The sequence below is a fragment of the Leptodactylus fuscus genome, chromosome 6 (genome assembly GCF_031893055.1).
Source record: "Leptodactylus fuscus isolate aLepFus1 chromosome 6, aLepFus1.hap2, whole genome shotgun sequence".
NCBI lineage: Eukaryota > Metazoa > Chordata > Amphibia > Anura > Leptodactylidae > Leptodactylus > Leptodactylus fuscus.
Genome location: NC_134270.1, coordinates 143,430,875 through 143,446,473, shown reverse-complemented (window position 1 = coordinate 143,446,473; position 15,599 = coordinate 143,430,875). Strand labels below are relative to the sequence as shown.

General features: G+C 43.7%; 1 protein-coding gene across 1 annotated transcript in view; it reads left to right on the top strand.

Annotated features, from left to right (window-relative positions):
- Positions 1 to 1,509, top strand: part of LOC142208755 (protein-glutamine gamma-glutamyltransferase E-like) — a 42,009-nt gene extending 40,500 nt beyond the window's left edge. Inside the window, exons 13-14 of the mRNA XM_075277446.1 lie at positions 642 to 775; positions 1,362 to 1,509. Coding sequence (XP_075133547.1) covers positions 642 to 775; positions 1,362 to 1,509 — 282 coding nt within the window. The remainder of the gene's footprint in view (positions 1 to 641; positions 776 to 1,361) is intronic.
- Positions 1,510 to 15,599: the final 14,090 nt, after the last annotated feature.

The following is a 15,599-nucleotide window of genomic DNA, read 5'->3' as shown; positions in this document are numbered from 1 at the left end:
AGTCAGAACAACGCTATACACAATGGATTGTTGACCTACCAAAATTGGAAGGGGCAGTCAATATCTGATATGTATAGAAAGCTTAAATTTTGGATTAGAAAAAAGGATCTTCCCTCAGATCCAGGGACTGAATTTTATGTATTTGTCTGTTGTGAACCTCAGGTCTTCCAGTGATTCTGACCCCAGGTCACATGTTTGGAACCTGAACCCAGCATTGACTCTCTCCACCTTGCAGTCTTCTCTGTTACTGTCAATACTCAACAGAGATGGGGCTGGCTTTGCAATTACAATAAGAAAGTCCGCCAGTCCCCACAATGTACATAATAGCATGGCGCAAGGAGTTGGCTGCCAGGTATAGATACCAAACTTTTGACATGGAGTTAGAACCGGCCTAGAACCTGAGGTTCAGAACAACCATGAAATGGACTGACACATGAGGTGATGCTCTGCTGAACACAAGAGAATCCTTAAAGTTTCAGCAGAAAACAACTTGTTCCTTGAACCTAATTTTCTCTGGCGCGTCCAATATACTCCAAACCAACACTGCCCACATAAATAAAAAATTATGGGTGTATACTAAAAATACTAAAATGAAGGATCTTTACAACAATTCCACTAATGTTCCTGTTCTCCTCTTTCAGGCTCTAGGACCAGCTTTGGTGGGTAAACCAGTTACGGTAGAGGTCCGATTTACTAATCCATTACCTACTCCTGTAAGGAACTGTATACTGACAGCAGAGGGCAGCGGCTTAACAAAACAGGAATTAAAGAAAACGTGAGTACTGAGCTACTGGTTCCACATTAGTATGAGAAGTATGTACCGGCATCTATACATTCAACATCTATCCAGGAACTAAACTGGTTCCATGAGATTAGAAAAGGCGTAGTATGTGAAGATTTCGAAATGAAAGAAAAAAGTCTCCTTTAGAGATTCATATTGTTTCAGGATTGGCCCAAAGATTCGATTTGGGTTGTTCAAGTTTGGATAGAACTGGAAGTGAAATTATTATGCTATGGGGTCTCTTCAGAGCTCAGATTATAATAGGTAGAGGCCCAGCGGATATGTAAAAAATAAAAAACAATTATACTCACCTTCCCTCACTTCTTGAGGGCCCCCTCGTAATGTCCATAGCGCTCTCCAGGTCTTTTTCTTGTTCGCGGGCAATTAACCTCCAAAGTTTTGGGTTGTGGATGAATCCGAAATTTTTGGAATATTTGAGTTGGACTTGGCATTATTGATCTCTGCCCACTGTCAGAAGGGTGTTCCTGAAACACAAAGTGCTACTGATATTCCCAAATACAATATAAATGATACCAATGCTCAATGAAATAGTAAAAAATTTACTTTTCTGTTCCACCAGTTTTGATGTCCTAGAACCTGATCAGACAATGAAGGTGACTTTGGATGTTGAACCTTTTGCTTCTGGAGAAAAGAATCTGCTGCTGAACTTCACTTCTGACAAGTTGGTTGACGTCAAGTCCTTACTATCCATGAATGTGACTCAGTAACTGCCTCTCGATGCTGTGCTCTTGTATGTTATCCATCGTCTATCGTACACCATAGTCACGATATAATACCCGTCACAAGGGGTCACGTGAAGATCTGAAGTCCTGCTTATCTGCTATTTATATAGAGGTTATGGTTTTCTAAATATTCATTTTCTGCTATAAACATTGAACATGTGTTTGTTTTATGGATTTATTGATATCCTGCGCCATTGGGGCATTCATTGCCAAACTGGATTTCAAGGAAAATGGGTTTCAGTGCCTTTGTAGCAGTTGTGCCATGCAAAAAAATTCATAGCCGGTCAATGTCCTGGGGAATTGGTCAATACCCATAGCAAAGCTACATGCACAGACACTGTACAGAAGCACATAAACAACCTACCTATAGCACGTGCTGCCATTTCTTTTGTACAGTACTGTGCTAAAGTTTTAGGCAGGTTTGGGGTAAATGCTGACGAATACGGGTATGTTCACACAATGGACTCTGGCACTGATTTTGAACAGTAAGATGCAAACAGGAAAATAGGTCCGCAGTCCTTTTCGGATATGTTTAAAATTTAACTTTTAATTCATAGTTTAAAAAGTACAGATTTCCAGATAGAAGTCAAAAAATGAAGTTCCAAAGTGAAGAAAAAGTTAGGAAAATACACACATAGTGATTAAAAAGTATGGAACGCCGACGCGTTTCGAGGTAGAACTACCTCTTACTCAGAACCCATCATTTCAATATTTTGTACCATAAATTATTCGTTCCAATTAGTAATGAGAAATGTTGTAATGTACCAATGTGACAAGTGCCATCGTAGCATAGGACACCTTTATAATACAATTACAAAAGGTGCACAATGTGACTATGACAGCACAGTGTGGTACAACACTGAAACAGAGTTCTGCACTATTCTTTTATTAAAGCAAGTGCCACGTTCTCAACACACCAGACTCCGCGCTCCCACCCCTCCACTGTACTGATCACTCACTATCAAGGCATTGCTAAAATCTTTCTACTGAGTACTAACAGATGAGGTCAAAGCTGATGCCCATAAAAGTTTATGGAGTGGTTAGGGGGGAGGAATAGGATACAGTCACAGAGAGGGACACACAGACACAAAGATGTTGCTACTGGTTCTAGTAGGTGTTTTACCTCTTCACCTCAGTGCTGGATTGACAGTATGAATTAGCAACACTCTAAAGATTGATTTCAGTTCATGTTCGGATTATTCTGCTCAAGGATTCGTTTTGGGTTGAATAAAGTTTAGATAGAATCAGAAGTTAAATTATTATATTCTGGAATCTTTTCAAACCCCAGAGTATAATAGGTAAAAACCCAGGAGAGGTGTAAAAAAATAAGAAATAACTATATTCATCTTCTCTCACGTCTTCTGGGCCTTCTTGTGGCGTCCTGAGATCTCGCTGTGTCCTTTGTGGGTTTCTGGTGCTGTCATGTGCCCGGGATCACTCCTGAGGCTCGTTATTGGGCCTTAGTGGTCACATGGGACCGATGTGCCCATCTCTATTTGACTGCAACTGCTGTATAACGTCCTCCATGCTGCTTTTACTACCTCAACCTAATGCTGGATTACAACTACACTGCTCCTTACTGCTGTATAATATCCTCCATGATGCTGCTGCTTACAGATGTGCTGCAAAGACAGAGAGAGGAGTTGGATCATAGCAGCAAGTCTTCACGAAGGAGAACTGACAATTAAACACGGAATTTGCAGAATAGAAAGTTGCTAAAACATGCTAAATATATGTCATATAATGGTCAATAATAGTGTTATTCTCTATGTACACACCATGGCTTATTCTGAAAATAATCTCAAACAAGAGTGGTGTAAATAAAAAAGTGTTGAACTATAATCCAGCCTCTATAAATCGGTCATGTTGTGTCTACTACAAGTAATAATATGTTTTACCATTAAAATGCAATAAAATACTCACAACACAGATCACTACCTGCCTCCATAGTTGTAAATACATATAATACTGTACAGATCACTCAGACCAGACTGTTCAGAGCACGTGAGTAAGCAACAGGTATTTATAAGTGCACAGCGCCAACTGGTGGCTGGGATTTGCATAAGCCTGAACATCCAACTCTTGCATTGTAGTTGATGTGATATGTTACATGTGTTTATACAAGAAAAATCCAGATTTTTGATTTTTATTATTGTACTTTATAGTTTGTATCAGGGAATGAAGGAATTTACTTATTATAGTAGATCCATTTACATACAAATCTATCTAGGTTTATTAAATTATAGAAAATAATACTATAAAAATGACATAATATTATAATAAACCCATTCTCATAGGACTGATATACAGTAGTCTACAGTGTTCTTAATGCCTATAAATTTCTAGTTTTATAATTTAGCCTTAGGTTTAGGCCATTCAGTGATTGATCAATGATGACCCACTTTTGTGCAGTATAGTCCCTGGTGACCCGGTTTAGTGACCAATGACCCTTGACATCTCCTGTGCTGCAGTGGACCATTCCCAATTACACTGATAATAGGAAATTCAGATCTTAAAGGGAGTGTCACCAGAACCCAGCATATCAATCCAGTCCTATAGTTTGATTTAGGTGACTCTAAAGGAGCTTTCCTCTTGGGAGTCGCTGCCTCCTTTGCCAAGATATCACTGTTTTTATCAATATGTATACGCTCCGTGTTTAACACGTTATTTCCCACTGGTAATTCTGTATGATTCAAGTCCAGTCCCTGCTAACAGTGTCCAAGTTCTGTAAGAAATGTATGTAGCCTTTAAAGGGGTATTCCCATGATGCTTGTTTACTATCCTGCCGGCTGTTGTGCTCTCTTCACTTCCTGCTTCTCTCAGCACATTGGTAGGTGAGGTTTCACTTGCATGCGATTGGTTGTAAATGAATTACCACAGTGTGAAGCTGATGTAACAGAGCTGGATTTGAGTCAGTTTGCATTACATACAGAGGTAACAGACTCCCTATCTCAGCCCTTATCAGCCAAATTCAATTAAACCAACTAATAAGAGCTCAGTTTCTCACCTCGCCTATCTGAGAAACTCCGCTACTTAAAAGACACAAACAGCTCAGAGCTGCTCCCAGCCCCTTCCTCCCCCCCTCCCCCCCTGAGAGCAGGCAGCTATATCACTTGACAAATGAGCAAATTATCCCAAGGGCCATAGAAACGGAGTGTAAACAATAAATGAATAAATTAAGATAGCGGCCAAACAAAGCAGTTTTGATAAAGCAATGCATTTAGGAAAGGTCTTAAATCCACATAAACTACCCCTTTAAATGTCCCTACAGGGAAATGGCCAGTGCTCTAAGAAACTCACCTCTTCCTTTCATATCATCCTGCCATGCTCAAAAGAAATGGGGTACAACATAGGAAGACCATAGGGACTAGACTTTGGCAAATCGCTTAATCACAAGCCATGGTTGACCCAAATTGTTAGATTTTTAACTAAACCAAACAATTTGTGATTTGTCTCAGGCAAACTAAAATGGTCGCCTCGACATGCATTGTGGTAAATTATTATTCTCTGGAGTCTATTCAGTCCCCAGAGTATAATAGGTGGAAAGTACTCCCCTTCCCCCACTGCTTTTGGTCATGTTGTTCGGCATGCCCACGTGACCGCAGGCACCTCACGTCACCAAGGAGACCAAGAGAGAGTGCCAGCACCGCGATGAGACCCAAAATAGGTGAGAGAAAGTGAGTACAATTTTTTTTTTTTTAATCTTTTACACCTCCCTGAGCCTCCACCTCTGTGGTCCGAACTTGTACGACCCAAAATGAATCAGAAACCTGAGCCACTTAAACCCAAAATGAAACAGATCTTGGGGGGTTTGTCTATCTCTAATAGGAAGCTATAACAACCTCTTTCTATATGTCCTTTACATAGGTTGTCCAGGCAAGTAGCTAATATTTTATATAGGCAGGGGTAGGTGAAAAAAAAATAAAAAATACTTACCTGTACCGCCCAGTGTGGCCCGGCCCTATTGCTTTGGTGACTTCTCAAAGTGAAACTGCTTGCCGCCTGTAAAATATGGTATCCCGTCCTCTGAAGCTGATGACTGGCCTCAACGGACATGTGTGGCTGGGACTTCCACCCAAGCAACACTGGACTGAAAAGACTAGACCGCACTGGGAGGCTCCGGATCATTGAAGAAAGGTGAGTGTGATTTTAAAAAAATCATTTTTTCTACTTAAAGAATGCATTTAGTGTCCATTTTTTGCCTGGACAACCCCTTTCCAGCATAACAACATAACAACGGGCCATCTATTTTTAATCTATCGCATATACTCGAGTATAAGCCGAATTTTTCAGCACAGTTTTTGTGCTGAAAAAGCCCCCTTCGGCTTATACTCGAGTCAGCAAAAAAAATTAAAAAAAATATAAAAATAAATAAATAAATAAATAAATTAAAAATAAATTATATATATATATATATATATATATATATATATATATATATATATATATATACTAGAGGGAGGACCCGGCTTCGCACGGGTATATTACATTTTATGTTTGTGTACTGGCCCCATAAGAATTGTCCAGTTTTGCACTGGTGTATTTTGTATGTGGTTTGTGTGTATGTCCATAAGCGTCATGTGATTATGTGTATCTCATTTTGGATATCAGTGAAAAAACTTTGATCAGTTGTTAAGGATACCAGGAGTAAAGCTGTATCTAATCCTTCCCCATGCAGTACTGTGTTTAGACGCAAGTATCTAATCCTTGTTGGTGTGGTACTGTGTACAAATGTGTGTATCTAATCCTCCGGTAAATGAAACTGTGTGCAGACGTGCATATCTAATCTTACAGCATGTGGTACTATGTGCAGACGCGTGTATCTAATCCTCTGGCGTGTGGTACTGTGTGCAGACAGGTGTATGTAATCCCTGGCGTGAGGTACTGTGTGCAGATGCGCGTATCTAATCCTCCCCGTGTGGTACTGTGTGCTGAGATGCGTATCTAATTATCTGGCATGTGGTACTGTGTGCAGATGCATGTATCTAATCCTCCAAAGTGTGGTACTGTATTCAGACGCATGTATCTAATCCTCCCCTGTGTGGTATTGTGTGAAGAGGCGCGTATCTAATCCTTTGGCGTGTGGAACTGTGTGTAGACGCGCGTATCTAATCCTACAGCATGTGGTACTGTGTGCAGATGTGTGTATCTAATCTTATGGTGTGTATAACTGTGTGCAGACATGCGTATCTAATCCTCTGGAGTGTGGAACTGTATGTAGATGCGTGTATCTAATCCTACGGCATGTGGTACTCTGTGCAGACGTGTGTATCTAATCCTATGACGTGTACAACTGTGTGAAGACACGTGTATCTAATCCTCCCCTGTGTGGTATTGTGTGAAGAGGTGCGTATCTAATCCTATGGCGTGTGGAACAGTGTGTAGACGTGCGTATCCAATCCCCCGGCATGTGGTACTGTGTGTAGATGCACGTATTTAATCCTCCCCCGTGTGGTACTGTGTGCAGACGCGCGTATCTAATCCTCCCCGTGTGATACTGTGTGCGGAAACGCGTATCTAATTCTCTGGCTTGTGGTACTGTGTCCAGAGGCATGTATCTAATCCTCCAAAGTGTGGTACTGTGTGCAGATACACATATCTAATCCTTTCTTGTGTGGTATTGTGTGAAGAGGCGCGTATCTAATCCTTCAGCGTGTGGAACTATGTGTAGACGGGCGTATCTAATCCTATGGCATGTGGTACTGTGTGCAGACGCGTGTATCTAATCCTATGGCGTGTACAACTGTGTGCAGACGCGCGTATCTAATCCTCTGGAGTGTGGAACTGTATGTAGACGCGTGTATCTAATCCTACGGCATGTGGTACTCTGTGCAGACGTGTGTATCTAATCCTATGACGTGTACAACTGTGTGAAGACACGTGTATCTAACCCTCCCCTGTGTGGTATTGTGTGAAGAGGTGCGTATCTAATCCTATGGCATGTGGTACTGTGTGTAGACGTGCGTATCCAATCCCCCGGCATGTGGTACTGTGTGTAGATGAACGTATTTAATCCTCCCCCGTGTGGTACTGTGTGCAGACGCGCGTATCTAATCCTCCCCGTGTGATACTGTGTGCGGAAACGCGTATCTAATTCTCTGGCTTGTGGTACTGTGTCCAGAGGCATGTATCTAATCCTCCAAAGTGTGGTACTGTGTGCACACACACGTATCTAATCCTCCAAAGTGTGGTACTGTGTGCAGATACACATATCTAATCCTTCCTTGTGTGGTATTGTGTGAAGAGGTGCGTATCTAATCCTTCAGCGTGTGGAACTATGTGTAGACGGGCGTATCTAATCCTATGGCATGTGGTACTGTGTGAAGACGCGTGTATCTAATCCTATGGCGTGTACAACTGTGTGCAGACGCGCGTATCTAATCCTCTGGAGTGTGGAACTGTATGTAGACGCGTGTATCTAATCCTACGGCATGTGGTACTCTGTGCAGACGTGTGTATCTAATCCTCTGGAGTGTGGAACTGTGTGTAGATGCACGTATCTAATCCTACGGCAAGTGGTACTGTGTGCAGACACGCGTATCTAATGCTACGACATGTGTTACTGTGTGTAGACGCACGTATCTAATCCTATGGCATGTGTTACTGTGTGCAGACGCGTGTATCTAATCCTATGGCGTGTACAACTGTGTGAAGACACGTGTATCTAATCCTCCCCTGTGTGGTATTGTGTGAAGAGGCGCGTATCTAATCCTATGGCATGTAAAACTGTGTGTAGACGCGCGTATCCAATCCCCCGGCATGTGGTACTGTGTGCAGACGCGTGTATCTAATCCTATGGCATGTGGTACTGTGTGTAGACGCGCGTATCTAATCCTCCCCGTGTGGTACTGTGTGCAGACGCGCGTATCTAATCCTCCCCTGTGTGATACTGTGTGCGGAGACGCGTATCTAATTCTCTGGCTTGTGGTACTGTGTGCAGAGGCATGTATCTAATCCTCCAAAGTGTGGTACTGTGTGCACACACACGTATCTAATCCTCCCTTGTGTGGTATTGTGTGAAGAGACGCGTATCTAATCCTTCGGCGTGTGGAACTATGTGTAGACGCGCGTATTTAATCCTACTGCATGTGGTACTGTGTGCAGACGCGTGTATCTAATCCTATGGTGTGTACAACTGTGTGCAGATGCGTGTATCTAATCCTCTGGAGTGTGGAACTGTATGTAGACGCGTGTATCTAATCCTACGGTATGTGGTACTCTGTGCAGATGCGTGTATCTAATCCTCTGGAGTGTGGAACTGTATGTAGACGCCTGTATCTAATCCTTCGGCATGTGGAACTGTGTGCAGATGCACGTATCAAATCCTTCAGTGTGTGGAACTGTGTGCAGAAGTGCGTATTTAATCCTCTGGTGTGTGGGACTGTGTGCAGACGTGTGTATCTAATCCTGTGGCGTGTGATACTGTGTGCTGATCTGTGTATCTAATCCTCTGATGCGTGTATCTCAGTTTGGATATCAGTGTTGTATTGTGCATGTGGAGTGACCGTGTGTATTGCAGTTGGAATATGAGTGAAAGTCTTGCAGGTTTGTATTGGCTAAGGGGGGGGGGGCACTGTGTTTGGAATGCTGTATCTCAGCAACGGTGCGTCCGAGCGAGTTGGAGTCTCATCTTAAACCTTCCCGGATACCTGAAGTGTCTCTGTACCAAATTTGGTGAAGATCGGTCCAGTCGTTTGGTTCGCATTAGAGCACAGACAGACAGACAGACAGACAGACAGACAGAAATTCATTTTTATAATATAGGGAGATATATATATATATATATTTTAGGAGGGTGGGGGGTCTATGACCAGCCACAATATCAATGTATAGAATCTCCCATAAAGTAGTGAACAAAAAAAAATAAAAAGTTAAAAAAAAAATAAAAGTTCTAAATCACTCCTTTCCCTAGAATCAGGGGCGTAACTACCGCCATAGTGGCAGAGGCAGCTGCCACAGGGCCCGGGACATTAGGGGCTCGGTGACAGCCGCTACCGCTGCTATCATTATACTCGGAGGTCTTTGCAGACTCCCGAGTATAATGATCGGCGGACCGGGAGAAGTAAGGGAACGTAATAAACATAGTTACTTACCTCTCCACGATCCTGCCAGGCCTCCTTCCTTCTTCTCTGACGTCACATGAACCCGGCCTGCTTCCCGTGTCATGTGACGTCCGACATCATAAAACAAGGACAGCAGCGGAGAAGACAGCGTAGGAGCTGGGGACAGGTAAGAAACAGTAATTTTTTTTGTTTTTATTTCCCCGGGTCTCCGATTATTATACTCTGGGGTCTGAAAAGTGGCAGGACTTTTACTCTTTTACTAGCAGGACAAGGTAATACAAATGTACATATGGAGTAATTCTTCACATACAATACAGTGATGCCTGTAGGTAGTGTCCAGTTAGCAGGTGATGGAGCTTGGAGCAGGAAATCGCTTGGGTAGTTAAACTTGTATATACTTGTAACGATGGCCTGTATGCAGGGGGTTAGTCCTCAACAAACTGGGTACACGTATGTAGAAGAAGAAATAGGGGTGTCGACAGCAGGAGACCCTCAAATTCTGTCAGACTAGCTATGGGCTCCTTAAATATAGATTTGTCCCAAAGACTTACTTGCAGAGAGATACATGCAGAGGTCCCAGATGTATGGATAAGCAGGTCTGTATACTTTAGTACTTGCAGACTTGGAGCTTCAGAGGAAAACACTCTCTGATGAGAATCTTGAGCACAGACATCTCTGGTTGAAGTGCCCTGATGCTTGGCTGACATTTTCAACTCCACATGTGTAGAGTAAAGGGTTCCCAACCCCCTCTAGAGAGGACTGTAACTCCTCCTCCTCCAGGCCAGTCAAGCGAGCTTGATTGGTCCTGAAGGTCACCTGATCATACTGGATACTCCTTTACATTAGCAACAAAAATTACAATGGAAAGTTATGCGGGCCGGTCTAAATCATTCAGAGGGCTGGATATGGCCGGGGGCCGGGCTTTGCCCAGGTCTGAATTAGACCCTATAGGAATTTCGGGAGCTACCAGTTCCATCTACTAACAATGAGTTTATGGATGTAGTACCTAGCTATGAAACTGAACTGTCTAACATGAACAACTTAATTTAGATAATGTAAGTCTCAAGACATTCTCAATGCTATTAAACAGAGGTGTAGCTATAGGGGGTATCGAGGTAGCAATTGTTAACACCAGTATTACACATAGCACATATTAGGTGGAGCCCCATTATAGATTTTGCATTGGGGCCCAAGAGTTTCAAGTTACGTCTCTGTCAAGTTATGTCTCCAAGGATACAAATTGTGCTACCATTGAGTGTAGTATCTCTACACCACTGTGCACATGGTGCTGTACACTGGATATGACGGGGCTTTTTCCATATTTTATCATTACACAATATACTTGTCGCTACTGTTTTTAGTTACAGGATGGTACAATGGTACTTAGTTACAAAGGTACTTACATCACTGGTTAGGGGTGTTATGCTGTTTCTTCAGACCTCAGAGTATAATGATCGGAGGCCCACGGTAGGTGAGCAAACATAAAAACTAGTGTTACTTACCTTTCTTGGGCTCCAGTTTGACTCCATTTTGCCTTTGGGCCTCTGTATTGACGTCACAAACATCCTGTGGGTCAGGCCAGTGTCATGACGCATAATGTCACTGTCATAACCCACATCTGTGACATCATTGAACAGGGCCGAAAATAGCAGGGAATCACACTGAAGCCCAGGAGAGGTGAGTGTTGCTGGTTTTCATGTTTGAACAACTCCCTTGGGCCTCTGATCATTATATTATGGGGTCTAAAAAGACCCCATAGTATAATAAAAGTTTGTTGGTGCTGTACCGCCAAAATTTTTGCAATAGTTGCAATAAACACCATAGGAGCAACAATGGTAGATAATACTGTGTAGAGGGGCCTGTTACCACAGGATACAGTCCCCCTCCAGTTACCCCCAAAGTATAAAGTCCCTCCCCTGGTGCACCCACACTAGAATGCCCCCCTTCTTGTATAAATATTGTCCCATTCTGATGCCCACAGCATAATGGAACCAAAAAACAAAACAACTAATACCTCTCTCCATTCCCCTGGTGATTTTTCCTGTTTCTGCTGCCGGAAGCTTCAAGGAGCAGCCGGCATGATATAAGTGACATCACAACCTACTACTGGGAACCTACAAACTGGGAACAGAGACAGGGACCGAATGGAGTACGCAGATGATTTGAAGTCAGGAGATGCCTCCCACCAAGCAGGACAGCCAGACAGCACCTGGAATCCAGGACTGTCCCGCTGACACTGGGACAGCTGAGAAGTACAGGTACCTGTATTATGAAATGTGCAGCATTTTGAAATTGGCTTCACAAAGTGATATGAACCAGATGCATAACTTGAAGCTTTTGGACCACAATGCAACATTTGTAAGGGAGCCCCTACCTGCCTTGTGCCACTTAGAATAGAGGTATATTTTATGTGACAGAGGAGTCATTAGGGTCACATCAGGTTCAAGGGCCTGGCAGCAACCAGGGTCGGACTGGCCCGCCGGGGAACCGGGGAATCCCCCGGTGGGCCCCGGCCCCCGAGCCTTGACTGTCAGTAAGCTCGGGGCCCCAGGCTGCCGGCAGCGTTGTAATTACTAAAGATGGCCGGCTGCCGGCAGTTTCCCAGGGCCCCGACACTTACACAGAGGGGCCTCCTGCCAGTGGTATACGTTCCCTATTAATATAGGGAAAGTATACATCGGGACTCGGGAGCACACCAGGGGCAGCAGCTCTCTCTCTTGCAATATTTAGAAGTGCTCTCTCTGCAAGCCGGGACTCCCCCCCCCCCCCTCCCTGCAGTGAGTCATCACTTACATCGGACCGTGTGGGGACAGAGGAGTCTGCTGCTGCAATGATCCACAAATGTGAGTATAGAGTATATTTTTTTTCTTTTTGGGGGGGTAAAATGTAATAATTAATATGTATATGTGTACATTTGTTTAACCATTAAGTCCTACCATGGTGTCTATCATACACCACTACCATACACATATCACTATGATAGACACCATGATAGTACTTAAGGGTTAAAGCATGTGTCTTGTATACTGTGTGAGGACTGTATGTTTGTATACAGGTATGTTTGTGTATATACAGTATGCTATAATAATGTGTGAGTGTATGTATATATGGGAGTATATATGGTATATGAGTGTATATAAATGTCTATATTCTAATTATATATATATATATATATATATATATATATATATATATGTGTGTGTGTTTATATATGAATATAAATGTATGAATTTGTAGGTAACTTGCAGTTTTTGGAAATCGCGGCACTTATACCTACAGAAACACCGGCGGTGTCCCTATAGGTATAATGGAAGCAGTGAGTCCTCAAAGGAAACCTCTGTGGAGTTTCTGCAAAAAGCGCTGCAGGAAAAACTGATGTGTCGGCGCCGGGGGTTTTCCTGCAGCGCTTTTTTGCTGTGGGACGCTGTGTTAGGTCTTATCCTTATAGTGTGATGTACAGTATATTGAGATGTTAAAGAGGAGCTCTCACCTCCTGGGACACTTGCGGTTTTATATACCGCTAGAAAGCTGACAGTGCGCTGAATTCAGTGCAGCTTTCCCGTTCTGTGCCCCCGGTGAAGAGCTATCGGTACCGGCACCGCTAGCTCTTCACTGTCAGAAGAACGTCACAGAACGTGAAAGCTGCACTGAATTCAGCGCACTGTCGGCTTTCTAGCGGTGTATTAATCCACATGTGCCCCAAATGGTGAAAGGTCCTCTTTAAGGATTAGGCACAACAGTGAGACGCAGTGTTTTTCATTGAGCTTTTGTCCCCAGCGCCCCGTTATCCTCCTGCCTGTGTCTGTTCAGTCTCATGGCCTTATTTCTGGAAATCCTGTATCTAATTGGTTTCAGCGGTCCCATGAGGTGCAGGACTCCCAGCATGGAGGTGCCGGCACGAGACTAAATGGACACTGGCGGCGGACAATGGAGCAATGGGGACAGGTGAAGGCGCTTTTTATTTATTTTTTATTTTACACCTCCCGCCAGGCACATGGGTTGATCCAATTCCTGGACAAATCTTTAAAAGGATTTATCCATTGTTATAATATTGATGGTCTGTCCTTAGGATAGGCCATCGATATTACACCTGTGATGATACAACAGCCTGGACCTCTGCAGATCAGCTCTTCCAGGACAGTGTGGCTACAGGTAATGGTAACATTTCTAGGAGCTGCGCTGTTCACTTTCCATACAGAGTGTAGCAGTAAGTTTAGGTAGTGCGTTGTTGAACATTGTATGGCAGGTGAGCAGCATGGCTCCCGAGATGGTATTACCTTTAGCCGCCCTGTCTCGGTATCGCTGGTCTGCAGGGTCCTGGTGGTGGGCCCCTAGAAACAATTCCACTGGTGGGCCCTAGACACCCCAGTCCGACCCTGGCAGCAACTGTATCATTGCACACCCTATTACTACACTCATGGATATAATAACACTGTATGGCATGCTGCCCATCCCATGTGAGTTCGCTTTTGGCCACCCAGTGGTTTTATCATTAACTACAGCCTGGCAAAGGTTTTATTAGTTTGTCACGATATGACTTTAAATTACATTGGTTTTGTAAAAATTGTAGTTCTTAAAGGGAGTTTTCAACAAAGCAAGTTATTGCTGATCCATAGGATAGAAGATAACTTCAAATCATTGGGAGCCCGACTGGTCAGACCCCCACTAAACAGGGGGTTTTCAGGAGAACAGGGGTTTTTTACACCCAGTCTTGAATGGAGCATGGTCGAGCATTACACACAGCACTCCATTCATTTCCATGCGGATGCCAAAGATAGCCAAAAAACATCCATAGTATAGAAAAAATAGACATTCAGATGCTCAGAATAAACAGCAGCCATTGGAGTGAATTGATCAATTTTTTTACCGTTTCTGTTGTAAAATATTTAATTTATGAGTCATAATTTTTGGTGCCTGGAGAGAGGGAGGGGCTTCACTGTCATAGTTAAATTGGTCCAAATTATGGATGAAATTTACTCCAACCCCCAACCTAGAGATAGATGAATCTTGTGAGATACATTTTGCAAGTATTCACAAGATTCAACACCTCATCTGACCACTGAGGTCCAATCACTGGCCACAATGGTCCCCTGAGGCCTCTGATATCACCCTGGGAGCTGGAAGAGGCCGGAAGTGGACCTTTAGGGTGCATCGAATGCCACAAGCATGCCCGGGAATGGTGAAGGAAGGTGAATATAAAAGTGGTTTGGGAGCAAAAAACTTATGAAGTTTCAGTTTCAGGAAAAACCCAAAACCACTGGAAAATTCCCAGTTTGAGCATCTCTAATAGGGGCAACCGTAAATGGCCACAAATTAATCATTATTAATTTTTACACATCTCATCCTGATGCCAGCCCAGCACCTTAATAATTCAGTCCCATTGTGTGGTTCTAAGTTTTAAGTATCCACCTTTCATTCCTGTGACTCTCCCCACATGGAAACGTCTTGTGGCCAGTGGCGTAACTACCGCCATAGCAGCAGAGGCAGCTGTCACAGGGCCTGGGACATTAGGGGCCCAGTGACAGCTGCCTCTGCTGCTATTATTATACTCGGGGGTCTTTTCGGACCCCCGAGTATAATGATTGGCGGCCCAGGAGAGGTAAGAAACATAAAAAACACTGTTACTTACCTCTCCATGATCCTGCCAGGCCTCCTTCCTGACGTCCTTTCTGATGTCTCTGACGTCAGATGAACCCGGCCTGCGTCCCGGGTCATGTGACGTCCGACGTCATAGAAGAAGGACAGCAGCAGAGAAGACAGCGTAGGAGCCGGGGTCTCTGATTATTTTACTCTGGGGTCTGAAAAGACCCCAGAGTATAATAATTGTTTATGGGTGTCCACTATGGGGGATAATACTGTGTGCAGGGGCCACTATGGGGCATAATACTGTGTGCAGGGGCCACTATGGGGCATAATAGAACACGCAGGAATGCATAGGAGGGGGTCGGTCGAGGTCTTCGGCATCGTGTGGGGGGGGGGGGCCATGTCAAAAGTTCGCCATGGGGCCCCGCC